Source organism: Oryctolagus cuniculus, chromosome 11 (assembly GCF_964237555.1).
Source record: "Oryctolagus cuniculus chromosome 11, mOryCun1.1, whole genome shotgun sequence".
Lineage (NCBI taxonomy): Eukaryota > Metazoa > Chordata > Mammalia > Lagomorpha > Leporidae > Oryctolagus > Oryctolagus cuniculus.
Window position 1 is genome coordinate 24,632,873 of NC_091442.1, and position 26,947 is coordinate 24,659,819.

At 53.8% G+C, this 26,947-nt stretch overlaps 3 protein-coding genes across 3 annotated transcripts in view; 1 reads left to right on the forward strand and 2 right to left on the reverse strand.

Annotated features, from left to right (window-relative positions):
• The window catches only part of CDK5RAP1 (CDK5 regulatory subunit associated protein 1), a 37,125-nt gene extending 28,822 nt beyond the window's left edge, over positions 1-8,303 (forward strand). Inside the window, exons 13-14 of the mRNA XM_002710831.5 lie at positions 517-657; positions 8,037-8,303. Coding sequence (XP_002710877.3) covers positions 517-657; positions 8,037-8,117 — 222 coding nt within the window. The 3' untranslated portion in view covers positions 8,118-8,303. The remainder of the gene's footprint in view (positions 1-516; positions 658-8,036) is intronic.
• A 7,673-nt stretch (positions 8,304-15,976) lies between these two features.
• Positions 15,977-25,495, reverse strand: LOC103348202 (vomeromodulin). The gene is made up of 13 exons (XM_070051560.1): positions 25,461-25,495; positions 25,265-25,366; positions 24,186-24,345; positions 23,289-23,480; positions 22,962-23,019; positions 22,249-22,319; positions 20,901-21,047; positions 20,116-20,238; positions 19,828-19,895; positions 19,501-19,531; positions 18,268-18,328; positions 17,522-17,601; positions 15,977-16,230 (listed from the first exon to the last, which is right to left on the reverse strand). Exons 1-13 carry the CDS (start codon positions 25,493-25,495, stop codon positions 16,207-16,209), a joined length of 1,152 nt encoding a protein of 383 aa, XP_069907661.1. The 3' UTR covers positions 15,977-16,206.
• On the reverse strand, positions 24,827-26,947 carry LOC138844314 (vomeromodulin-like). Its single transcript, XM_070051955.1, has one exon. It carries the CDS (start codon positions 26,221-26,223, stop codon positions 25,669-25,671), a length of 555 nt encoding a protein of 184 aa, XP_069908056.1. The 5' UTR covers positions 26,224-26,947; the 3' UTR covers positions 24,827-25,668.

The window sequence follows — 26,947 nt, forward strand, 5'->3', positions numbered from 1 at the left end:
TCTTTCCAGCAGAGAGCAGCTCTGCAGAGACTCACTGATTGATGGCTTCTTTGCAAAACAGTCAGCAGAGTGGCCAGGGAGTGCAGTGGAGGATGGCCCAAGTGCTTGGGCCCTGCACCCCATGGGAGACCAGGAGAAGTACCTGGCTCCTGCCATTGGATCAGCGCGGTGCGCCGGCCGTAGCGCGCTGGCTGCGGCGGCCATTGGAGGGTGAACCAAAAGGAAGACCTCTCTCTCTCTCTCTCTCTCTCTCTCTCTCACTGTCCACTCTGCCTGTCAAAAAAAAACAAAAACAACAAAACAGAACAGCCAGCAGGACTTGCTGAGAGGTTCTGTTGTGTGCTGTGCACTGCCATTGTGGGTGAAGCCGCTGTGAACACTGGAGCCGTGCAGTGATTCTTGGTGAGGGAGTGCTGTGTGACTAAGACCCTTGACAATCTGAGACAGAAGGCACTTTTCCTGCCTCCCGGAAGTTATGGCTGATGGATTCGAAACTCTTCCCTCTTCTTGCTGCAGCTCAGTAAACGCTCTGCCAGTGACCTGTGCGGCCGGAACGATGGGAACCTGAAAGTGATCTTCCCTGACGTGGAGATGGAGGATGTCGCTAGCCCTGGGCTCAGGGTGAGAGCCCAGCCTGGGGATTATGTGCTGGTGAAGGTAAGGTGTCCTCTTGGGCTTTTGGCTGGCACTCTGAAATAAGTGTTGCTTTGGATAATTTGGGGCAATAATGTTTTTTCCTAAAGAAATCTTTTAGTAAAACAAAAATCTGAACTTGCCCCAGGAACCCCAACTTCCCTGTGCTCCAGCTTCCTGGGTCTTTCCCTGGACTGGCAGGGCCAGGTGCATGGCCGAGGGATTCCCCTGCCTTCCTTCCCTTCTTTGACTGGGGATAGCCCACTTTTCTTTCATCCTTCCTTCCTCTCTTCTGCTGCACTGCCACAGGTCTGCCATTGCCAAGACAGCTCTCCCTCTGGTTCTCAAGTCCACTTGGCCCAGAACCAGAGGCTGCAGGACAGGTACTGGGCTGGGCCTGAGCACACCGAGCTCTGGAGCATCCCCAGAAGGGGGGACGCAGGGGGAGCTTCTCTTCCGGAGGCTGGGCGTGGTGTGTGTCCTCTCGGTCCTGTCGTGCCTTCCCCTTCCCTACTTTTGGCCTTGCTCTGGCCTCCGTCCTGGGTCACGGAGCCGTGGCCTGCAACTTGCGGTGAGGGGGGCTCATTCCTCTGGCATGTCACTTCTGTGAACTCGCCTGGAGATCACACCCCACCCAGGTGCTCTCTTCTGTGGGAACTGTCCTCCGTGCTCTGTGCATCAGGCAGAAGCTTCCGGTACTGCCAGTTTGCTAGTTGCAGACTTTGATCCCATTCCCTCTGCCTATGTCTTGTCAGGGGATTGTCTTATTAGGTGCTATCTAGGAATTCTCAAGGGAGTGGTCCCTGCCAGCCAGCAGTGGGCTCATCAGTCCTTCAGAGGTTTCTCCATTTGTTTGTTCATCCTCTGCCCCCACCTCTCCCCTTAACTCCCCTCTCCTCCCATCCCCGTCCTTTCTTTCTTTTTTTTTTTTTTTTTCTTTTCTTTTTTTTTTTTATTTTTATTTTTGACAGGCAGAGTGGACAGTGAGAGAGAGAGACAGAGAGAGAAAGGTCTTCCTTTTGCCGTTGGTTCACCCTCCAATGGCCGCCGCTGCAGCCGGCGCACCGCACTGATCCGATGGCAGGAGCCAGGATCCAGGTGCTTTTCCTGGTCTCCCATGGGGTGCAGGGCCCAAGCACCTGGGCCATCCTCCACTGCACTCCCTGGCCATAGCAGAGAGCTGGCCTGGAAGAAGGGCAACCGGGACAGAATCCGGCGCCCCAACCGGGACTAGAACCCGGTGTGCCGGCGCCGCAAGGTGGAGGATTAGCCTATTGAGCCACGGCGCCGGCCTAACCTTTCTTTCTTTTTTTGGGCACTACCTTGTTTTGTCTTCTAGTGTAAGTTTGTTTCTCTCAGTTTGAATTGCTTTTTATACTTCTTTCTACTCTTGTAGCTGTAGGTTACTTGAAAAAATGGGCTGGGATGTAGTGTGAGTGTGGTCTTCATTGTAAAATGGAAGAATTCCACTTGGCCAGAAAGAAAGGTGACACTGTGTTACTCAAGATGCTCCTGACTTCAGCCCCTCTGGGAGGCTTGGGGGAGGATCGAAAGGGAGGGCTCTGTTGCTCTTTCTGCTGTTTTCATGTTTTCTCTACCCAGAGCCTTTGGGCTCTGGTAGGCCCACACCCTCAGCTCTGGGTCTTACCACACCCTCACCTCAGGGCCTCAGCTCTGGCCCTGGTGACCTGGTGACTGCATTTGCAATCCAGCAGCCAAGCACTGTTGGGAGCAAGGCCTGCAGTTGCTCTGTGTTACATGGGTTGGATTAGATGGTGGGGACAGAAAAGTCCAGCACGGTGGCTTTAGTGAGGTGGAGCTCTGTTTCTGCGGAGGAATCTGGGTGTAGAAGTCGTGGAGTGGTGGTTGCGTTGGCCCTGCAGTCAGCTGGCTCTTCTGTTGGCTCTGCTGTAGGCCTTCGTTTCTGCGGGCTCCTCATGATTCACAGTGGCTAGTCAAGTGCTAGGCGCCATGTCTGTGCTTTGAGAGGGAGAGGGGAGAAACGTGGTGAAGGGCCTGCCCTCCTCCACTTGCGCTGAGTGCTGGACCTCACAAGACTGTGATAAATGGGGTCACTCATGCACGACTGTTTGCCCAACTGAAAACTGCCACTTTGGGAGTCAGCATTGTGGTACAGGGAGTTTAGCCTCCACCTGCAGCATTGCCCTCCCGTATGGGCACCGGTGCGAGTCCCGACTGCTCCACTTCCAATCCAGCTCCCTGCTGATACGCCTGGGAAAGCATCAGAGGATGGCTCAAGTACTTGGGCCCCTGCACCTACGTGGGAGACTCAGATGAAGGTCCTAGCTTTGTCCTGGCCCTGCCCCAGCTGTTGCTGCCATCTGGGAGTGAAACAGCAGATAGAAGATCTCTCTGAGTGTCTGTCTATTTCTGTCTCTCTGCAACTCTGCCTTTCAAACAAATACAATAATAAATCTTTAAAAACACAAACTACAACTTTATCACCAAGGAAGAAGAGAAGAGATGTTGGGAGATGTGGTTTCTGCCACACAAACCAACTGTACTTGTTTCAAGTTTATGACCATAAAGTTCAAAGGGATGCTCAGACATTCTGATCCATCTAAATTTCCCCAGTAAATTGACTTTCCCACTCTATTTAATCTCCACTCACATGTATAATCCCTTGTCTTTGACATCTTTGCCTCATATTTCTATTTTTTTTAAATTTCTTTTATTTATCTGAAGGGCAGAGTTACAGGGAGAGGGAGAGAAATAGAGAGAGGTCTTCCATCAGCTGGTTCATTCCCCAAACGGCTACAACAGCCAGGGTTGGGCCAGGCTGAAGCCAGGAGATGGGAGCTTCATCCGTGTCTCCCACGTGGTGCAGGCGCCCAAGGACTTGAGCCATCTTCTGCTGCTTTCCCAGTTGCATCAATGGAGCTGGATTGGAAATGGAGTAGCTTGGACTCAAACTGGGACCCATATAGGATGCCAGCGCTGCAGGTAGCAGCTTTACACAATTACACCACAACTCTGGTCCCTACCTCATAGTTGTTTTTTTTTAAGATTTATTTATTTATTTGAAAGGCACAGTTATAGTGAGAGAGAGAAAGAGAGGAGAAAGATCTTCCATCCACTGGTTCCCTCCCTAAATGGCTGCAAAGACCAGGGCTGGGCCAGACCTAAGCCAGGGGCCAGGAGCTGCTTCCAGGTCTCTCATGCAGATACAGGGGCCCAAGCACCTGGGCCATCCTCCACTGCTTTCCTAGGCCTCTAGCAGAGAGCTGGATCAGAAGTGGAGCAGCCAAGACTCGAACCAGTGCCCTTATGGGATGTCGGCATGTGCCGCAGCGCCAGCCCCAACCTGCCTCGTATTTCATAGGGAAAATAGATGCACTTGGATGAAACCTCAGGTTTCCACCTGGCCCCTCGCATCAGTGCCTACACATGCTCTCTGTTCAGGAACTGTGTCGGTGGTGTCTGTATCCTCCAGTGCCAGTGCTGTTCCCTGCGCCCTCACAGCCCTTCCCGTCCTCTCAAGAGATTTGCATTTGTGTCCTTCCCCTCTTGCATCTTAGAAGAAATGTCTCCCACTTTCCCCCAGTTTTCTTCCTTTCAAGCCTTCCCCATCTTGGGAAATGGCACCACTTAGCTGCTCAAGCCCCAAACAGAAGAACCATCCCAGGTGCTCGCTCCTGTCCTCTGCCATCAGCAGTCTGTCTCAGCCTGGCCTGTAGAGTGTCTTGGACCTGCCCCTTCCGTTCTGTCTCTGTGCCACTGTTGTTTCTTGCTTGGCAGGTTGCTTCAGCCTCCTCTATAGTCTTTGGCCCCTCCCTCCCTCCTTCCTTCCCTCCCTCCCTCATCCTCTCCTTCCCTCCCTCCCTTCCTGTCGTATTTTTAAATTTATTTTATTTATTTGAAAAGCAGTTACGGAGAGAGAGAGAGAGAAGTCTCCCATCTGCTGGTTCACTCCCCTAATGGCTGCAATTGAGCCAGGCTAAAGCTAGGAGCCAGGAGGTTCTTCTGGGTCTCCCACGTAGTACTTAGTCCATCATTTGCTGCTTTCTCAGGTACATTAGCAGGGAGCTGGATCAGAAGTGGTGCAGCTGGGACTTGACCTGGTGTCTGTATGGGATGCTGGCACTACAGGCAGTAGCTTAACTCGCTATGCCACAACACGGGCTCTGGTTTCTGTATTTTTTAAGTGAGTTGTTATATTGACATTTATCATCAATGCAGAGAATGTGAGTTCTAGGGCCAGTGCTGTGGCATAGTGGGTAAAGCCGCCACCTGCAGTGCTGGCATCCCTTATGGGTGCCAATTTGAGTCCTGGCTGCTTTACTTATGATCCAGCTCTCTGCTATGGCCTGAGAGAGCAATGGAAGATGGTCCAAATCCTTGGGCCCTTGCACCCGTGTGGGAGAACCAGAGGAAGCTGCTGGCTCCTGGCTTTAGATCAGATCAGCTCTGGCTGTCATGGCCAACTGGGGAGTGAACCAGCAGATGGAAGACCTCTCCTTCTCTCTCTCTATAACTCTGACTTTCAAATAAATAGATAATTTTTTTTAAAGAAAATGTGGGTTACCTGAGAAATCACAGAGTGATCCTACAGCAGTCACCCAGATGAAGGAACAGAACAGAACAGCTTCAGGACCCCCGAAGTCTCTTTGTGTGCCCACTCGCTCCCCTTCCCTGTTTCAGGGTTAACAACTACTGGCTTCTACCGCATAGTTTAGTTTTGCCTGTGTTTTTTTTTTTTTTTTTAACCTGCTGTGTACAATTATATGTGTTTACCGTGTGATCTGGTGAGTGTTGCCTGTTGTAAGATGGAATCATGCAGTGGTATGTGCTTGGGTGCTGCCTTCCTGCAACTCTTGTGTGGCTCCTCCGTGATTGTGTTTACCCACAGTATAGGAAAGCACCACGATTCATTCGTCACACTGTCCTGGCCAGTTTGGTTGCCCAGGGTGGCACTGTTACAGGTGATACTGCTCTGGGCATTCCTGCGTGTGTTTAGGTGCACATGTGTATTCATTTCTCTTGAGTCTGTGACTTGGACTGCCAGGTTACAGGGCGTGTGAAATAGAAAAGCCCAAGTGATTCTCTCATTGCCCACTCCCACCAGCAGTGCTTAAGGATCCACAGAAGTTTCAGATTCTTTTTTTTTTTTTTAAATATTTATTTATTTATTTGAAAAAGTTACATAGAGAAGGAGAGGCAGAGAGAAAGAGGTCTTCCATCTACTGGTTCATTCCCCAAGTAGCTGCAACAGCCAGAGCTGAGCTGATCCAAAGCCAGGAGCCAGGAGCTTTTTCCGGGTCTCCCTTGTGGGTACAGGGGCCCAAGCACTTTGGCCATCTTCGAGTGCTTTCCCAGGCCATAGCAGAGAGCTAGATCGGAATTGGAGCAACCGGGACTCGAACCGGAGCGCATATGGGATGCCAGCCCCGCAGGTGGTGGCTCTACCCACTACACCACAGCGCCAGCCCAGAAGTTTCAGATTCTCTGCTTTCATTCTTGGACCCCTGTAGTCGGTCTGCCCCACAGCAGTCATTGTGCCCCCCACCCCTCTTTTTTTCCTTTTTAAGAAGAAAGACTGGCCGGCACCGTGGCTCAATAGGCTAATCTTCCAACTGCGGCACTGGCACCCCGGGTTCTAGTCCTGGTTGGGGCGCTGCATGCTGTTCTGGTTGCCCCTCTTCCAGGCCAGCTCTCTGCTGTGGCCCGGGAAGGCAGTGGAGGATGGCCCAAGTCCTTGGGCCCTGCACCCCATGGGAGACCAGGAGAAGCACCTGGCTCCTGGCTTCGGATCAGCATGGTGCACTGGCCGCAGCATGCCGGCCGCAGCAGCCATTGGAGGGTGAACCAACAGCAAAAGGAAGACCTTTCTCTCTGTCTCTCTCTCTCACTGTCCACTCTGCCTGTCCAAAAAAAAAAAAAAAAAAAAAAAAAAGAAGAATAGAGACTTAGGTTTCTTTTCTTTTTAAGATTGATTTATTTATCAGAGTTACAGAAAGGCAGAAGCAGAGTGAGAGAGAATCTTCCATCCTCTTTTCACTCCCCAAATGGTTGTGACAGCTGGAGCTGGGCCAATCCAGAGCCAGAGCTTCTTCTGGGTCTCCTATGTGGCTGCAGGGGCCCAAGGACATGGGCCATCTTCTACTGCAGTCCCAGGCCATAGGAGAGAGCTGGATGAGAAGTGGAGCAGCTGGGTCTTGTATCGGTGCCCATATGGGATGCTGGCACTGCAGGTGGTAGCTTTACCTGCTGTGCCACAGGTATGGCCCTTTTTTTTTTTTAAGGATTTATATTTATTTGAAAGACAAAGTTTATATATAGAGAGATCTTTCATCTGCTGGTTCACTCCCCAGATGGCTACCATGGGTGGAGCTGGGCCGATGTGAAGCCAGGAGCCAGGAGCTTCTTCCCAGTCTCCCACGCAGGCACAGGGGTCCAAGACTCATTAACAGGGAGCTGGATTGGAAGTAGAGCCAACAGGATTTGAACTGCAGGTTGGGGCTTTAACCCACTGCACCACTGTGCCAGCTCCCACTGTGCACTTTCTCAATCAAGTTGTTTGCGCCTGTGCCCTGACCTTTCTCATTGGCCCCAGCATGTGCTGCAGGGAGCTCTCGCCGTCCGTGACCGGCCCCAGCCACCACGCAGCCTCACGTCCCTGCTTCTCTTTGGGCCTCCAGGCTGTGACCTGTTCTCAGGGACTGTGTGCATGCTGTTCTTGCTTGGGAGGCTCCTAGACTGTGCCCGGCTGCGTTCTTCCTCCGATGTCACCTTTCAGAGGCACCTTTCCAGGACAGTGTGGCTCTGAAGCAGCTTCCCTGCCTGATTGGCATCACTGTGTGACATATTAACTCCTTCATCTCCCCGAGACTTCCCAGCCTGACATCATCTCTCCTTGTTTACATATTATGTCGTATGCTGAAGGCTTCTGTTTTATTCATCTCTGCATCTTCATATCTCAAGTAGTTTCTGTATGTAATAAGCACTCAGTAAATATTACAGGTGCGCTGGCTTGTTTTCATGGTCAGAAATGGGACCTCTGGTAACTTTGGGGTCATATCCTTTTAACTCAGAGAGGGAAGAGAAACTTTCTTGCTAGATTTGGCTGTAAGTATCCTAAGGGGGATCTGACTGGACCTGCCTGGATCAGGGCTCGCCCTAGGGTTGGGGGGCAGGGGCTCTGATGGGCAGGTCACACCTGAGCCTCAGGATTGGAGCAGGGCAGGTGGCATCTCCCGAGGACAAAGGAGAAGTGGCTGTTTGGGACTGGCCTAATTTGGGCTCCTTAACTCATACGCATTGTTCTCCCATTGGGTGTCTTCCTCCCAGGATTGGGGCGCTCAGGAACCATGCAGTTCCTGGCCCCTCCTCTGCAGTCTGGTACCGCCCTGGTTTCCTTACCGCTCTGACTGGCTTGCTTTCAGATCACTTCCGCCAGCTCTCAGACACTGAAGGGCCACGGTCTCTGCAGGACCACGCTGAAGGACTCCGCGGCGCAACGCTGACCACGTGGGTGCCGCCGGGGTGGGCAGTCCTTTCCGACAGGCAGGGAGCCGTGACTGTCTCTGACCAGGGAGGTAACGGCCTGGGGGACACGCTGTGAGTGCTAGAGCACCTTATGTCCCGTGGAAAACGCATCTCCTGCTATGTGAACAGCTTTTCCAGTCATTAAATTCACCTAAGTGGAAACACTCCTTTGTCTCTACTTTCACTGCATTGTTGCCTTGGGTACTGTGTTTTGGGTTTCTCAGCGCCGTCTCTGTTGCAGACACTGCTCACCTGTCTGCTCGTCTCCCCTGCATCCCAGGAGGCAGACACCGCGGAGGGAAAGGTGTGGCGAGCCCTTTGCTCAGGAAAAACTGCTCTGTATTTGACTAATATTTTCATTTAATGTGCTGACTCAGCTGCCCATCACCTCATTTTATTCTGTATATTTTGCAAAAGGATTTCCTCTTGTCCAGCCTGTTGGTTCACTCTCCGCCTTTGGATCTGGGAGAACCTGGTGCCTTAGAAAGTGTCGTTGCCCATTAATAGGTCTGAGCAGTGGTTTCCCGCCCACTGTCTACCACAGTTATTTTATTCTGTAGGCATCGTGGGAAAAAAACCCAAGAGATGACAGCACGGGATATTTGGAGCCAGGGCACTCTCAAGGCACTCTCAAGTCCCTGCTCCGTTGCTTAAAAGCTGTGTGAACTTCAGTAGTTGCTTTATTCTCAGTGCCTCATGTAGAACATGGCAGTATTTTTTTTTTAATTGCTCTTGCTTTTTTTTTTTTTTTTTTTTTTTAAGATTTATTTATTTGAAAGTTTCAGAGAGAGGTAGAATCGGGGGGGGGGGGAGGGAGGGGGAGAGAGAGGTCTTCCATCCACTGGTTCACTCCCCAGATGGCCTGCAATGGCCTGAGCTGTGCCGATCCAAAGCCAGGAGCCAGGTGCTTCTTCCTGGTCTCCCATGTGGATGCAGGGGCCCAAGGACCTGGACCATCCCCAACTGCCCTCCCAGCCCATTAGCAGAGAGCTGGATCGGAAGAGGAGAAGCCTGGACTAGAACCGGCGCCCATATGGGATGCTGGTGCTTCAGGCCAGGGCTTTAACCTGCTGCACCCCAGTGCCGGCCCCGACATGGCAGTATTAATAAAATCCTTAGGTCATATAGAGTTCAGCGAGGTTATCCATGGGAAGGATTCACCATAGAACATTGTAAGCACTCACCAAATGGGAGTGATCTGTGAAAGATTTTGCTTCTGAAAAAGATTATGTATTAGGATATGCTGAGGCTTATATTTAAAAAGTAAAAAAACAATTTTAAGGAACATTTTTATTAGAGAGGTGGAGGCACATGTGCGCACATACTCACACACACACACACACACACACACACGGGGGGTGGGGGGTGACATTCCAGTTCCTTGATTTACTCCCCAAATACTCACAAACAGCCAGGGCTGGGCCAGGAGCTTGGAACTCAATCCAGGTCCCCCATGAGTGGCCGGGACCCAACTACTTGAGCTAATACCTGTTAGCTCTCAGAGTTTGCATGAATAGCCAGAATCAGGAGCAGAGCCAGGTACTAGGGTACTGGATGGAGGATCCCTAGTGGTGTCTTAGCTGCTGCACCAGACGCCCACGCTTGCTGAGGGTGTCATTGTGTGTCTCACCACGGTCTCCATCAGCTCTGTGTGACAGCCTGTGGGCGCCTCCTCCTCGGCTGCCAGTTCAGCCCTGCGTGATGATATCTGCCCTCAGAGCCATCTTCTGAACAGAACGTCACTATGGCTCTTCATCCCGCTTCTTGTTTTTACTGGGGATCGGGGCTTACATGATCAACACAGGTCAGCCTGGCCAGCCACTTCATCTGCCGTCTGTGTGAGCAGCCTCTGCAGAAGAAATCAGGATCAAAGGAGGAAGGGTCTTAGCCACGTCACCACGCCTGCCATGTCTGTCATCGCAGAACACTCACTGTGCTGTCACCTGTCATGCAGGACACCTGACCTGCTAGGGAGAGTAACTTACTTGCTGTTTTCTTTTCCCATAAAAAAAAGCCCGCTTCTAGAAACAGGTGTGGAATTGAACTTGCTGGGGAGCCGGGTGTGCCCTGATCACTAGCTTGCTCCTTCTCCACCGATGTAAGGAATACATTCCTGGCTCCGTTACGTGTGTTTTTCATGTCTAGAAACAAAAATGTTTCTAGAATTCTAGAACTGTGAGTGCCCTTGTCATGTTGTAAGCCTCACCCAACAAGCCTCCTGCCACCAGATGCCAGACCTGCACAAAACACAGGCCTTTCCCATCCCAAGAGGAGACGCTTAGAGGCTCGTGCGGAGCTGTGACTGAGCACCTGCAGGAGGAAAGCCCCACTGCTGTTGACCTCCATCCAGTCCAGCGGTGTCCCTCACTGTGTCACGAAGATGTCAGCAGACACCGGAGTCGGCTGTCAAGTGGCCCACTCACCCCGGATCAGGATGCGGGCTTCATCTGCTTTTGGGATGTTCGAGCAGGATGTCACAGGAGTTTGGTGAGTACCATGCTGTGGGGGCTGGGTATTGCTGTGAAAGTTCCTTCCTTTCATTCATGATCCCTCTTCCCTAATTGTTCTCTTCTTTTAAAGATTTACTTATTTATTTGAAAGGCAGAGTAACAGAGAGAGAGAGAAAGCTTTTCTACCGGTTGGTTCAATCCCCAAATGTATACAACAGTGATTTGGGCCAGGCTGAATGCAGCCTGGACTCCACCCTGGTCTCCCACTCGAGTGGTAGGGGCCAAGGACTTGGATCATCTGCTGTTGCCTTCCAGGTGCATTGGCAGGAAGCTGGATCAGAAGCAGAGCCTCTGGAACTTGAACTGGACTCTTATGTGAGATGCCAGCGTCACAAGTGGTGGCTTCACCTGCTGTGCCACAATGTTGGCCTGGATGTCTCCTTTTTTTTTTTTTTTTGGACAGGCAGAGTGGACAGTGAGAGAGAGACAGAGAGAAAGGTCTTCCTTTTTCCATTGGTTCACCCCCCAGTGGCCGTTGCAGCCGGCGCCTTGCAGCTTGCACACCGGGCTGATCTGAAGCCAGGAGCCAGGTGCTTCTCCTGGTCTCCCATGTGGGTGCAGGGCCCAAGGACTTGGCCATCCTCCACTGCACTCCCGGGCCACAGCAGAGAGCTGGCCTGGAAGAAGGGCAACCAGGACAGAATCCGGCACTCCAACCGGGGCTAGAACCTGGTGTGCCGGTGCCGCAGGCGGAGGATTAGCCTAGTGAGCTGCGGTGCCGGCCTCCATTTTTTTCTAACAGTGAGTGTACCCTTCGTTTCTAGGATCTAATCTAGGACACACTGTTGGATTTAGTTGTCATATCTTCTCCATCTCTTCTGATGTGTGACAGTTCTTCAAGACTTACTTTTTTTTTTCCTTTTAAAATAGTTATTTATTTGAAAAAGTTACAGAGAGGGGAAAGACAGAGAGATCGATCTTTCATTCACTAGGTCATTCCCCAAATGGCCACAACAACTGGGGCTGGGCCAGACCAAAGCCAGGAGCTGGGAACTCCATTTTCGTCTCCCACATGGGTGGCGGACCAAGCACTTGGGCCAGCTTCCGCTGCTTTCCCAGGCACATCAGCAGGGAGCTGGATTGGAAGAAGAGCAACCAGAGTTCAAACCAGTACTCCGATATGCACTACTGTACCTACTGTACCACAGTGTCAGCCCCGAGACACTCCTTGTTTTGATGATGTTGACAGTTTTTGAAAACCAGTGAGATGTTTTGTAGACGGTCTCAGGATTTTTCAGATGTTTTTCTCATGGCTCGACTGGAGTTACATAGTTTTGGAAGCCCACAGAGGTGCCATTCTCATCACATCATAATAAGGGAACATACTATTCATTAATTTATTGCTGTTCATGTTAAACTTAGTCACTTAAGGTCATGTTTTTTAGGTTTCTTTGTTGTGTAATTGGACTTTTTAAATTCTTCATTTTAGTCTTTGAAGGAAGGAAACCTAAGGCTTGGGAGTTGTGTTCTACCTTGTAAGGATGCTGAATCAACATAAGTAGTTTTTCTTCTACACAGGGCATCAGTCTGTTCTCCCTCAAGTCTTTATTCAGTGATTTCTTTGTATCAGTATGGCTTATACATATTTATTTACTTATTTTAAAAATATTTATTTATTTATTTGAAAGGCAGTGATACATAGAGAGAAGGAGAGAGAGATCTTCCATCCACTGGTTCACTCCCCAGATGGCCACAACAGCTGGGGCTGGGCTGATCCTAAGTCAGGAGCCAGGAGCTGCTTCTGGGTCTCCCATGTGGGCCATCTTCCAGTGCTTTCCCAGGTGCATTAGCAGGGAGCTGGATTGGAAATGGAGCAGATGGGACTTAAACCAGTGTCTGTTTGGGATGCTGGCACTGCAGGCAGAGGCTTACCCTTCTCTGCCACAGCACTGGCCCCTATGTATTTATTTTAAGCATTTACTTACTTCTAGGAACTATTATGCTTCAGGATCATCTTTTATCTTTTCTTTTTAGTCCTAGAATGAGTCATTTCTCCAGGGATCCCTGATAGGTAATGTTTGTAAAGAATAATATTAGTATAGTAATAGTATTAGATGGCAGGCATTTGGCACAGCAGTTAAGATGCCCCTTGGGGTGCCCACTCCCCTCCTCAGAGTGCCTGGGTTTGAGTCAGGCTCTGCTTCAAATTCTAGCTTCTTGCTAATGCTCACCCTGGAAAGCGGCAGCTGGTGGTTCAACTGCTTGGGCCCCTGCCACCCACACAGGAGATCTGGGTTGGGTTTTTGGCTCCTGGCTTAGGCCTGGCCCATCCCTGCCATTGTGGGCATTTGGGAGCAAACCAGCAGATGGGAGATTTTTCTCCCTGTCTCTACCTTTCAAATAAATGAAAATTCTTAAAAAAAAAAAAAAAAAAAAAAAAAAAGGAGTGTTATTCAACAACAACAGCTAGGTGCTGGTAGGTATACTTATAGCTACTGTAAGTTGGAAGATTTTTCTGTTTTTTTAAATATAGGTGAAATTCACATGATGTAAAATGAATCCTTTTAAAGGGAATCGTTCATGGTCATTTAATTCTGCCACAGTCTTGTGCAGTTACTACCTCTGTCTAAGCCCATACCCATCAAGCAGGAGCCCCCTGTGTCCTGTGGTCCTGGAGGTCACCACTCTGTGTTCTCTTTCTATGAATTTGCCTGTTCTGAGTGTTTCACATGAACTGAGTCATACAGTATGTGCTGTTTTGTGTCGTCTGTCATTTAGCATCATGTTTTTGAGGTTCATCCCCATTGTAGCATTTGTCAGAGCCTCATTCTTCTTTATGGCTGAATTAACAACGAATTGGGTGTATATACTCTGCTTGTTTATCCTTTCCTCCACAGGTGAACCTCTGAGCTGTTTTTACCTCTTGGCTGTTAGGGACAGTGCTGCCCTGAAGCCTGTGTGTAGAGTCTGAGCATCTGGTTCCAGTTCTTTGGGGCATGCACCTAGGAGTGGAATTGCTGAGTCATTTGTTAATTCTGTGCTTCACTTTGTGAGGCCTTGCCAGCTTGTTTTCCACAGTGACAATAATTTTCACATTCCCATCAGCAATATATAAGGGTTCGGATTTTTCCATATCCTCACCAGTGGTTGGGAGTTTTGTTTTGGTTTTAAATTTATTGATTTGGGAGACAGAGCTCCTATCCTCTGGTTTACTCTCTGAATGCCCACAATAGTCCCCAGGCAAGCCCAAAGTTGGGAGCTGGGAACTCAATCCAATTCTCCCACCTGAGTGGCAGGAACCCAGTCACTTGAGCCATCATGGCTGCCTCCTCAGGTCTGCATGGGCAGGAAGCCAGAGCAGGATTCAAAGCCAGATTCTCTGATGTGGGCTGGTGACGTCGTGGCTGGTAGGCAAATGCCCATTCCTGGAGGTTTTTAAGTAAGAAAAATAGATGTTTTATAAACGGGTCATAGATTGCTGGCTGGAAGCCAGACCAGTAGCTCTGATGAATGAACGATGCTGGCATGGACTAGAATGGAAAGGGAGGGGCTGGCATTGTGGCGTAGTGGGTAGAGCTGATGCCTGTGTTGCTGGCCTCCCATACGGGCATTGGTTCGAGTCCTGGATGCTCTCCTTGCAATTCAGCTCCCTGCTAATGTGCTGGGAAAGCAGCAGAAGATGGCCCAAGTGCTTGGGCCCCTGTACCCACGTGGCAGACCCAGAAGCTCCAGGCTCCTGGCTTTGGTCTGGCATAGCCTTGGCCAGCCCTGGTTGTTGTGGCCATTTGGGAAGTGAACCAGAGACTGGAAGATATCTGTCTGCTTCTTCCTCTCTCTGTAACTCTGTCTTTCAAATAAATAAAAAAAAATCTGTAAAAAAAAAAGGGGGGGGGTGGAGTGATAGAAAAGGAGAGAAACTGGGGGCCTGGAGAGATACACTGCGGGTAGAATCAGCAGGACTTGGTCTGTCGATGAGAGAGATGGAGGTATCGAGGTGACTCCCAAGTGTCTGGGAAAGCTGGGTGGGCTGTGCTGTTATTTACCATAGTGGTATCTACTATAGCAAATACCGGCCTGGGGAGACCAAGACTTTAGGTTTGAGTAAATAGCTAAAGGTTATAGTGTGATTTGGCCTTCATTTTGTGGTACACTGCCCCTGCTGTAAGGAAGGCCCAGTCTCTGGCCCTCCTTCTCCTACCTGGTCTTTTGTGTCCAGAATTTGAGCTCTTCTAGTGACAGAGCAGGTGTACTGTGCAGACACTGGAGGGCAGATGGTCTCTACCTGGGAGAGAGACAGCCGTTGTATTCCCAGCATCCCTCTTGTCTGCATTCTGAGTTCTCTGCGTTTACTGGTTTGCATCGACTGACTTGGCTTTCTACTCACAGCCTCCTAGCTGAGCCTGTAGTCACTGGCCTGGCACCTGGATCATTTGCTGCCTGGTTCATGATGTCACACACCTGCTTCTACCTGCCGTGCCCTTTTCAGCTTCAGTCTTTGGACTGTGCCCCTCATTGTTGAACATGGGAAGCTGGAGTCTAGACCCTGTGTGATTTTCACGTAGGGGCTGGCCTTGTGGCACAGGGGGTTAAACCCCTGCTGTGGTGTCGGCATTCCATAGTAGAGCACCAGTTCCAGTTCTGGTTGCTCCACCACTTGCACCACTTCCTGCAAGTGCTGCTGGGAAAGCAGCACAAGTATTTTGACCCAAGTACCTGGGTGCCTGTCACCCACGCGGGAGACCTTAATGGAGTTCCTGCTCCTTCTTTTCAGCCTGGCCCAGCCCTGGCTGTTGTGGCCATTTAGGGAGTAAATCTTCCAGTGGATGGAAGATCTCCCTCCCTCCTTCTGTCTGTCACTATATATATATATACATACATATATATATATATATATATTTTTTTTTTTAATTTATTTGAAAGGCAGAGTTACAGAGAGAGGCAGAGACACAGAGAGAGGTCTTCCTTCACTCCCCAGATGGCCGCAACGGCCGGAGCTGTGCCGATCTGAAGCCAGGAGCCAGGAGCTTCTTCTGGGTCTCCGATGTAGGTGCAGGGACCCAAGGTCTTGGGCCGTCCTCAGCTGCTTTCCCAGGCACGTTAGCAGGGAGCTGGACCACAAATGGAACAGCCAGGACTGGAACGGGCGCCCATATGAGTTGCAGGCACTGCAGGCTGGGGTATGAACCCTCTGTGCCACAATGCTGGGCTCCCAAGAAGAAAAGTCTGAATCATTGTCATGGTGGTCCGGGGACCTAGCACATTAGGTAAGTTCATCATTCATGTTGTGGATTTCTGTGTGCAAAGCAAGAAGTTCTCTGACTAGCAATAAGCATATGAAGCATATGAAGACATTCCTGTCCACGGGAACTGAAGACAAATGAGACAAGTTTTGCATGAAAAAAGTTCATTTATTAAAGAGCTGATTACAGAAATGCCAACATCCCAGACTTTTTGCCTGTCTGTGATGGTAATTGGCCAAAGTCAGAAGGGTACTTGACATTCTAAGAATGCTACTTCTACTTGGTTCCTTGCTGCATGCCCAGTGTTTCACAGGAAAGTTTCACAGGCGGTTTTTGCTTTCGTCCTGGGACACTGCCTGGCTCTGAGTGTGCTGGGTTCAGTTTGCCGCCTGAAGATCATTCTGTGGGGAGACAGAGAACAACCAGTTAGGCACACACACACGGGTCAGCCGGCTGCCGGCACAGGCTGGGTAGGCCCGTGCACCCCACCCGCCTGAGGTCAGTGCTGGCTTCATAGGTGGGGTATGGAGCAAGTCAGGCCGTTGGGAGTCTCAGGCTAATTCCGGGTGACCGTTGTTTGAGCTGTTGGGGAAAGAATTGGTAGCTGGGGCCTTCCATGCAGAGCCTACCAGACTCCATCCAGAAATAGCAGAGCCGAGTGACTGAATCTCGAGTCATCGTCGACCCTGACTCAGGTCACTCCCTGCTGTTGAGCGCAATCCCTGGATTCCAGGTCGCTTCGTCTTATTGTTGTTGCATGAAGCAGTGCGGCTGGGCCCCCGTCGCTTGCAGCTGCAGCGCTGCCGGCCTTCATCTGCTCTAACCCCTTGATTCAAGGCTGACTTGAGGGCTTACGTAGTGTGTCCCAGGCCACCCACGGCTGCAGAGTGTGGGAGCTGGAGGTGGGGGACTGGCACCTGCCGGTGTTAGCCCAGTGAACGCTGTAGTCATGGATTTGGCCGCAGAAACACACAGAAACCTGGGGTTATGTCAAGGTAAGGATGTGCAGCCTGTGAAGTGTGAGCCTGGATGAAAGACATGGCCACTTCCTGGGCAGGTTGCAAGGTCATGGAGCAGATCTCGCTGGACTGCAGCATCTCAGGGCCCTGGGCATGCCGAACCTCTTTACGAGGCTGGCACGCCCCTCACTGCGCCACCTGGCTCTTCTGACACCTTAGCTTCCCTCCCCGCTCCATCTGCAACCTTTAATCTTCCACTTGTGACAGAATTGAATAAAAATCTGACTTGTAGCTGCTTTTAAGGAAGCACATCCTCCTTCAGATGTTGTCTGGGTTCAGAGTTAGACAAGCAGAAAGGTCGTCTGAGGATGGGCGGCAAGGAGAGGCTCCAGCAAGGCAGAAGGTGGGGGTGGGGGTGGGGGTGCAGGCACAGAGGTTTCCATGGAAACCATATTCAGGTTTCCATATTCAGCTAAGTGGGAGAGTCCTCACAGTGACAGTGGGACAGATCATCGATCAGCTAGGGCTCGTTGTCTCAGGTGGGATTTTATGGTGATTGAGAGGGACAGGGTAACGGTTCTGCCTGGGCAGGAGTGGGGAGATCTGGTGGAGCTTGTCGGGCACCCAGGACGGACCATGGTGCCCGGTCCCACCGGACCCGTTCACTTCTCCACAGGTGCAAGCACAGAGCGAGCGTCGATGCAAAAGGAAAATAATCGTGTTTCTCTCTTACCGATTGAGTCACGTTAACCTTGGCATTGTTCAGAGGATTTGAGGTTACTCCTGCTGGTATATTCCATGCTTTCAAAATTTCTGAAAAAAGAAGGACTATCTTAGGCCAACAAATTGCAGACAGTAACTGGGCTGGAGTCTACTGGAGGGATCTCTGGGCAGTAGGTGGCTTCAGGAGAAATCTGGCCCTTGTCTGTTTCACACAGTGAACAGACTCCTAGCCTGGGGGGGCAAGGAAGACAAGACTTCAGAACCAGGAAGAAACTTGGCTAGGATCTATGCCAAGTCAGAGGGTGGCTGTCTGTTCTCTCCACCTGAGGCCCCCATAAGAGGCAGCCATTCTGAACCCCCTAGGAAAGAAACATGTGCCGATGGCAGGTGACACCATCGTCCTTGTTGGTCATGAGCATTGTGACCTCAGCCGCCTGAATTTCTCCAAGTTGCAGTGTCTGACTGGCGACTGGGTCTATGTTTCCTCCTGGTGTGCCGGGGTTGGCCCTGATGACACTGAGTGGTCTGGCTTTCTTTAGGGGCTGTAGAAGAGGCATTCTGTTTTCGTTTTCACTTCTTTCTTTCTTATTTTTTCTTTTCTTGCTATCTCTAGATGCTATTGCCCCCCTCTACAGACAGAAAAGTACCCATGGCGCAGCTCGGGGTGGGTGATCTGGGGCTCGGGGCTGCCAAGGCCTCTGCAGCCTGGCGCACACCCTGACTCTCCTAGGGGTTCAGGTTATTACTTGCACATACCAATAAGGACAGACCAGAACTTCTTCTCTTGTCCTTTCATCACATTTCGCACCTCGTCTGTCTGCAAGAAGCGAGAGGGGCCTTTTCATCAATACCTTCTGGTAGTTACCCTGCCGGTCTCAGAGCCTCCTACCCGCAAGGGGTTTCTGTAACAAAGTGTGGCTGGGCAAGGCCAGTGGGGACGTGGGCCTCCTGCATCCCCTGGGGCTTTGCAAAGACTTCCTCTGGTTGTGCTGCCTCAAGTGGCTCCCTGAACAGAGGTTCACTGGGTTCCTGGTATGTGTGAGACACTGCTACAGGGACAGTGGCACAGCTCCCTGGCCTTGAGGCTGGGGTGCTGCTGACTCCTGTGCGGTAGACGTGAGGCCCTCCCTGGTCTCGTCTCTCCTCCCTTTCCCTCACTCACGTGGCCAAGGATTTGCTCAAGTGGCTTCTGCTGAGCACAGAGCCTGGCCCGTCAGTGTTGCCCAGCCTCATGGGATGCAGGGAGCACTGGGCTGTGGCGGTGCCCAGGGTCTGCCTCCTGAGCGACTGCTCGTGATCTCAGGGCTGGCATGGGGAACCTGGTTCTAAATCCGTAGCCATGAGGTTGTTTGCTTCTGGGTGTTTGTTGTATGGCTCCCAGACTTCTAATACTTTTTGCCTATTTTTGTGTTTCTATGCCCCTATTGGGCACACACTGGGTATCAGTTCCTGGAGTTTAGTGCTTTGTCCCTCATCCCTACTTCATGTTGCATTGCAGAGCTGGGTGCATAGTAGGTGCTCATTAAACACGAACCGAGGTATGAACAGGCTTAAGCATGAGGTTGGCTGGTGAACCTTCTGTTCTCCATCATCTCTGTGGTGGACCGTGGGCCCTGGGCCCTGCCCTCACCTCTCCCAGTCTCTCTGCTGAGCCACCACGTGCTTGTATCATAGAACATTCCTACTCCATGGAAGCCTTGTCATTCTTCCAGGGCATCCCCAGGCCTGCTGGAGTATCTGGCTCCCTGGAAACCTCCAAGCACAGACTTGGAGCCCTTCTCTGGTCGCTGAGTGTGTAACTAACTCTGCAGTGGGCTTGGGCAGCTCCCAAAGAGAGCTGGGGTTTGGGACCGCAGTCCTACTCCTCACTGCATCTGGGGTGTGAGACGCACGCCCTTCTTTCCAGAGTCCCCATGTCACCGAGCGCCTGGCATGAACGTCATTTTTCGCCAGTCACAGGTAAATAAACCATAAACCACACCAACTTACAGCCTCAGGCGGTGTCACCTTGAAATCAGATCTGTCAAGAAAGAAAGCACAGGCAGCCGTTAGGTTCAGGGAAGGATGCTTCTCGCTTGTGGAGCTGCAGTGCTGTCCCGGTGGCTTCTCGGCGTAAGTCAGCCGCTTAGCAGTCAGAGGCGCACAGGGCAAACGTAAGGCGGGCGACGGCGTGGGAGTTGCCGACTGAGTTCCCCGTCGTCCCCCCCCCGCGCCTCCCAAGAGCCGTGTGTGGCGCTGAGCTCATGCACTTTGGGTTGGTTTGGGTTCGTACTGCCTCTCAGGCTGGCGGGAGGGTCGTGTCGTCACGGACAGTACCTTACAAGTTTGACCTCTGATATCAGCTTGTCGTTTGAAATCTTGCTGTCATGCCAGATGGTCAATTTCTGAGTGAACACAAGGGGGCGTGGGTGAGACACAGTACCTTGACTCTCTTCAGCCGACACGGCCAGTGGGGTCCATAACTGTGGACCTGCGAGCTCTCCCGTCGTGGGGCGGAGGCCCCAGGCTGCCTGGCTGGGCTTCTTGTCCTGGGGACTTTGGTGGAGCACGGCTCCTCGCACTGCCTCCTCCCCACTCGGCCGTGACCCGTTTCTCAGCACTCACCGATTCCCCGGTGGCGAAGCTCTCGCCATCCTTCTTTATGTTGCTCCAGTAGGTGACCTGGGAAGTGTCGTTGCTCTGGTACCCCCGGCGGATTCTGGTGATGCTTGCCTCCAGGTTGTCGATCTGTTGTGAGGAAGTCTTGGGTTAGAGCTGGGGAGCAAGGCTGCACCCTGGGGCCCTCGAGGGCTGTGCCCGTCTTCCAGTGTTGGCCCTCGAGTCTGAGCTGGGCGCGGAGCTGGCAGGGTCTGTGTCTGCCCATTTTCCTTTCTTGGAGGGTGGCTGGGCACGTGACGTGTGGAGTTCCATGTTTCTGTCACAGCCAATCCTGTTTGTGGCCAGGCAGCGCTAGGCTGATGATTTGGGGACACCGTGCACAGGACACACGGGCTGTTGCTTCCCAGAGAGCCCGGCACAGGGAGAGCAGTGCCTGTTCGCGTCGTCCCTCCCTTCTGTGAGGTTTCGGGCCGGCGTCGGAGCACCTCGCACGCCGATACACGCCCTGCCTGCTCCCGCTGAGGCTGTTGGCAGAGTCACCCCGCACTCAGGCCCTCTGTGAAGCGGGTAAGACCGCCAGCATCCTCAGAGCGCCCTCGGTCGGTGGAGTGACAGCTGGCTGTGAGCCTGGCGCTCAGGGAGCCTCCACACGTTCCCGCTTGCAGGACCTGTAAGGGACCGGTATCGCCCTCGTTCGGCGTCTTTATCTCTGGAAGGGCGACCAGGATCCCCCGGCTCGGCCACACTGGCGCTCGGGTCAGCGGTGAGGAAGCCCCGCTCCCCACACTCACCTTGAAGGTGCTCTGCTTAGCAATGTGCTCCGCTGGCGCGTCGAGCAGCGTGCGCGACAGGGTCAGGGAGACGTTGGCGCTCTTAGGGTGTGGAGGGAGCAGTCTTCCGCGCACGGGCACTGCCTTGTTGTCAAAGAGGGCCTCTGCCTGCAGAGACACAAGCAGGACCACCGCGGGCATCCCGTGAGACTGAAACATGCCTCCTGGCTTTGGGGGCTTAGCTGGGAAGGTGCAGGGTGAGGTGCGTGTTGCCGCAGCAGGGGACCTCCTGGCCTCCACGTTAAGTGAGTGTGGGCAGTGGCGGGGTTGGGGAGACTGGCGAGCAGGAGTGTGGGTGGAAGAGGAATCGCCGCTCGGCGCAGCGTGGCGCAGGGTGCCCGACCTTTCATTTTCCCCGGGAAGCCACAGTGCTTGTTGTCCAGGTGAATTCTCCTGTTCCTATGCTGTCCCCAGTAGGGTGTGTGTGTCGGTGTGGGCGTGTGTGCGCAGATGTGTGTGCCCTGCACAGCTCACACCCCTTCCTGTTCCCTGCCTCCTCTCCCAGTCTGGAAGAAACCGGTTCCATCCTCACTCTCACATGTCAAAGGCCAGGTTCTCAAGAGCTCGTGTCACAGATACTCTGCCTTCCACTCATTAGCTCCTTTTCTTTCATACGCATTTCCCCCTCTGCTTATGCAATGCAAACCCCACGTGGCAGGAGTTAGAAGACGCAGGGAGGTGAGGGGACACAGTACCCTGGCATTTCCGCACGTGTGCACGCGTTCTGCATTTCAGTTTGCTTTCACCTTGGAAATCTCACCAGTGCCTGCACGAGCATATCCGTATAGCACCGCAGACTGTAAGCCTGGGGTCGATCTTGAACTTGGCTTTGGTATTTCCTTTTTGTTTGTTTCAGCCTTTCCCCTGATCTCACCACGAGTCATGTCTGTCTGTGCTTAGGATGGATTCCTGGAAGCAAAGCTACCCGAGCCTAAAACATTGCCTTTCTCAGCTCCATCTGCAGCCTGGGTTTTGTCTTCCTGGTGGCGAAGAGGGGCATGGGTGAGTTAGCACCCTTGGTTGCTTCTGTGCTGTCCCTGCAGTGTCTGGACATGGGCTTTGCGGGTCTGGTGCCTGAGGTGTGGTGGTCACTGTCGGGAGTGCCTCTGAGGGCATCGTACGTGGGATGTAAATGGAGCAGAACCCATGGCAGACTCTGGGTAGGCGCTGGGAGTGTGGGGAAGCCTAGAGGATCCCCCACTGAGGGAAAGGTGCGGGATGACGGCTGGGCTGTCCTCGGCATTGTGCCGCTTCAGGGATGCCTTTAGCTCCTGGCCCAGAAGCCGGCCCTGCGGCAGAGAACACTCACGCAGTAGAAGATTGAGAGGCCTTCGGGGGAGAAGTGGGCCGCCCTCACATGGTACCGGAACAGGCCGGTGGCTGCAGGGGAGAGGAGAGGCAGGGCGAGCACAGTGAGGTGAGGCGCTGCCGGCTGCTGTGTCCGGCGTGTCCCTGTGCCACCCTCCACCACGGATCGGGCACGCTCTCACTCTCCAGGTCCTAGGCAGAAAGTGGGTACCCTCAGCTGACTTCTCACGCGTCTGGAAGGAGGACTCAGGCCCTCCCGAGACGTGCCAGTGCCCCACGGGGAAGCTGAGCCCTGTGTTTCGTCTACCCTGGGGCTCGGCAGGGGCTCCATCCCCTGTCTCAGCTGTCTCGGCTGGTCCTCTCCTCCCTTTTAGTTGGTGCGTGTCTGTGGACAGGGAGGGATTGCCTGATTCTGGGCTGCCAGGCACTAGAGCCTAGGACAGGCCCTCACTCAGCTTCCACACTTGGGTGTGCTTTGCCCACAGAGGGTGCTGGGGGCTCTTTGTCCTGTTCCCTTCCTGGGGAGCAGTGGAAATGGCCTGGAGGAGACAGTTAGTTGACACATTTGCTGCCCCGAGGGTGCTTGGGAAGGGTGCTGGGGGCTGGGAAGTGGGCAAGCTGTGGCTTGTCACCCGATGGGATCCCTTAAGGGGCCTGGGCCCTCTGTCCCCGGATGTGGCGTGGGCAGCCCCGGGGGTGGGTGTTGCTACTCACAGTTCTTGCAGTCATTGAAGCCACTGAGAACGATGTCACAGGAGTCCGCTTCTTTCACCTGGGAGGTCAGCAGGGGTCGGCTTTGCTGAGGACGCCCCCTTGGCCTGCCCTCCTTCCCCTTTTCCTGTCTGTTCTCTCGGCTTCCTCATTGGAGACCATTCCTTCCCCAGCCGGAGGCACTGTCGGGCCTGCTAGTCCCTGGGGTTGGGACTCCAGCTGGCCCGGGCCTCTGTGGCATCAGGCCGGACCCAAGGGCAGGACCCTTCGCACCCTCCCGCGCCCAGTGCCACAGACCTCCCCGGGCCCCTCTGCCCTCCTGGGACTTACATTCTGATTCAACTCCACTGACAGCAGTTTAGTAACCACGTCACCCAGGGGCACAGGGACAGGCACAGGCAAAACGTCCGTGATCCTGAGAAAGACACGTGTGGGGAGTGCATGAGTCCCGTGTTTTGCGGACTTCTCAGGCCTCAGGCAAAGCCCTGCCGCCCAGGAGACAGCCGCGGTGAAGTCTGAGCTCTTCCCGTCTCATCGCCAGCTGTTATGGAAGACACCAGGGCCCCTGGAAACACGACCCGCGCACAGGACGGCTGGGCCTGCTGTGTGGCCCGCAGGAATTCTCACTCCCAAGAGCAGGGCGCAGGCTCACTCGTCTGACCTCGCTCACTGTAGGTGGGTACGGAAGCCAAGACCCGGGTCAGGGACTGGGTCAATTATGGTGCCACCTGGTAAGGGAGGACTGGGGAGTGACCGCAGAAGAGGCCGTCTGTACGCGGCTGAACCGTGTCCCGGCCACTTTCTGTAGGCGAAGCCAAGTGCAGGAAGGCGGGCGGCAGCTCTGTGTCTTCCTGAGTGTGAACATTTTATGAGCGTGTGCAACGGGCAAGCAGAGGGGACTGGAGGCATTGGTTGCTTCCGGGGAGGGTGAGTGGTCAGTAGGCTGGCGCAGGTGCGAGGGACACTCTGGGCTCCACAGCCCTTCTGTGTTCTCTGTGTTCCGTCCAGGTGACTGCTGCTCACGCAGAGAAAGAGTGGATGACCGCAGTACAGCGAGCAGGCAGAAGGCGGGCGCGTGAGAAGGCCCCTCCCAGCCGCCACCCCACCGCCGGCCTCTGTGTGCTGCTGCTTCTCAGCGCTGCGCTGGGCGGAGTTGGCCCCGGGGCCACCCTGGGTGCAGGGGTGGGCGCTCTGACCCGTAGGCTGGCTGGAGAGAAACGGGCTCACGTACGTTTCTACAATCTGAAGGGTCACTTTGTTGACCTGGATGTCTTTGTTCTGGACCTGGAGGTTGACGCACTGGGTGTCATTTGTGGAAATGCCAATAGTCAGGGTCACGTTTGCGTACACGTGGAATCCCACCAGGCTGATGACGGGTCCGGCAAGGCTGTGGAGAGCAGGACACGGGTGAGCGGGGAGCCTGAGCTAGCCACAGGCCCTTTGCAGTTTGGGCGCATGTGTTTGTGAAAAGGCGTCAGGGAGGGGATGTTTGGTGCTCTCCAGTGGACATGGCCTGTGGCTGGCCGCCCCGCGCGTGCTTGGCAGTCAGACGGCAGGACACAGAACCCTCCCCCCAGCAGCATTGCACATCCTCTGTTGTGGCCCCAAGCCATCCATTTTAGGTTCTTTTTTGTGCCCAGCACTGGGGCTTCCTGTCATGTGGGCAGCAGCAGAAGGAACCCCACCACGGGGTTCTGGACTGGACAGCTGGGTCTTCCTGGCACGGGTGACAGCAGTGTCATAGACTGCCTGGGTTTGAGCCCTGTTCCTGCAAGGTGAGTTTGAGTGAGGTTTGGACTGCTCTCGTCCGTCGAGGCTGGACACAGGTTCTGTGTGTTGGTAGACAGGTATGAGAGAGGGGGGTTGGCACTGCACAGCCATCCTCCCCCAAGTGGGGGCACCCTGGCTCTCTGATGTCTTCCTGTGTGCCCTGAGCTCACGTGGTTGGTCTGTTCCTCCCTTGTGTGATGACCAAGGACCACCTCTAACGCTGGCGTGGGCCGATCCTCTCTGGGGTGTCCAGAGCATCAGGACAGTCCCCTTTGCGTGAGTGCAGTGGCAGCGTCACAGTGGGCCGTGTTCTCAGCAGGGTCGGCCCTCACTGCCCTCGTGTGGACTTGGGCAGATTTCCCCCGAACATCTCTGCTGACGTGGTTAGAGGATGGGGCTCCTCCAGGCCCTTCTCCTGCCTGGCCCTTGCTGTGGGTGCTGCCGCTGTGCCCTTGCTCTTCCAGGGGACCATGGACACCAGACCTCCCAGCCCCAGTCCAGGGTGACCCAGGGGGCTGCCGTGGAAACGGACTTACCCTTTCCCGCCTATGACAGTAGTGGTTGTGGCAAGGATGTGGATCCCATCTTTGGCCGTGGTTGAGTTCATGCTGTCCACAGTCACCTCCTGAACCTGTAGTCTGCAAAGGGACAGCATCGGGAGCCTGCCCTGGTGCCAGCATTCAGCCTGGACCTCAGGGGACTCACGTGGGAAGCAGCCAGGTAAGACTCTACCTGCCACTGCCCATTTCCTGGGTCCCCAGCCCCATCCCTGCCCTTATGTGTAAGCTCAAGGAACCCGGATCATGTCCCCCACCCCATCCCCTGGGCACGGGTTCAGCTGGAGCCGGTGAATGGCTTCGTGAAAAGGGGTTGCCCCTCTTGCTGGGGTTGTCAGCTCGGAGCTCTCCTGCTGCCAGGCACGGCGGGCTGAGGGGAGCGCTTACCCCAGCAGCAGTTCGTTCAGGTCCAGGCCTCCCAGCAAGCCCGAGAGGGCGTTGCTGACATCTGGCGGCAGGGCCTTGTTCACCATGTTCTTGGTGGACTCCTTGAGCTCTGTGACTTTGCCCACCACGTCGTCCAGCGGCTGCTGGAGACTGGAGAGCCCGGTGCCGTCGAGGAGCCCCTTGAGAGTCCCTTTGCCTTTTTTGCCAGACAGCAGGCCGCCCAGCCCCTCATCTCCCAGCGGCAGCAGGCCGCCCAGCAGGTCCAGGCCTTGGGAGTTGCCGCTGCCTCCCTTGCCTAGAATGTCGCCGAGGCCACCGCCTCCCATGCTCAGGAGGGAACCGAGGTCCAGCGCAGAGAGCAGGTTGGAGGTGCTCAGCGTGGATACCAAGGTGCCCAGCACACCAACCAGGTTGACCTGCTCACACTTGAACAGCTTCTCGATCTCCGCGGGCAGGGTGTTGTTGAGATCTGGAAAGGGCAAAGCGACAGCTTCCTGCTGCGGGCTGTCAGCGGACCCTCCCCTGCCCGGGAGCCCAGCCCTGTGAAGCATGGGGCCCACAAGAGGTGCGTGTAGTGGCCCCCACCCCTGCTGCTGCCGCCACCCCACCGGCAGCCTTGCGTTAGAGCAAGAGGCCCGGCCCCTTGTTAAGAGCTCACGCTCACTAGTGCTTGCTGAGGCCGGCCTGGCGCTGAGTGCCTTACATCTGAAGCCATCCTGGCATGGAGCAAAGGGACCTCGATTGGTTTTTGAGCCCAGCAGGGTAGGGCACGCTTCTGGTGTATCCCTTTGGGGCCGAGTGGCCTGAGGCAGGTCTCTCCCCTTGGAGCCCCAGTCTCTGCCCCTGTCCAAGGAGTGCTTGTTGGAACCTGGTGCATGGGGTGTGTGGAGAATGATAAAGGAGGTGACTGCAGCCAGCGCCGCGGCTCACTAGGCTAATCCTCCGCCTTGCAGCGCCGGCACACCGGGTTCTAGTCCCGGTCGGGGCGCCGGATTCTGTCCCGGTTGCCCCTCTTCCAGGCCAGCTCTCTGCTGTGTCCAGGGAGTGCAGTGGAGGATGGCCCAAGTGCTTGGGCCCTGCACCCCATGGGAGACCAGGAGAAGCACCTGGCTCCTGCCTTCGGATCAGCGCGGTGCGCCGGCCGCGGTGGCCATTGGAGGGTGAACCAACGGCAAAGGAAGACCTTTCTCTCTGTCTCTCTCTCTCTCTCTCTCTCTCTCTGTCCACTCTGCCTGTAAAAAAATAAATAAATAAAAATAAATAAAAGTAAAAAAA

Coding starts and splice junctions, on each gene's coding strand:
- LOC138844314 (XM_070051955.1), bottom strand. CDS start 26,223: ATGCTTCACAGGGCTGGGCTCCCGGGCAGGGGAGGGTCCGCTGACAGC.
- LOC103348202 (XM_070051560.1), bottom strand. CDS start 25,495: ATGGGGCTGGGGACCCAGGAAATGGGCAGTGGCAG. Junction 23,020..23,288: donor CAGTGGAGTTGAATCAGAAT/GTAAGTCCCAGG, acceptor CTGACCTCCCAG/GTGAAAGAAGCGGACTCCTG. Junction 19,896..20,115: donor GCTTCGCCACCGGGGAATCG/GTGAGTGCTGAG, acceptor GTGTTCACTCAG/AAATTGACCATCTGGCATGA.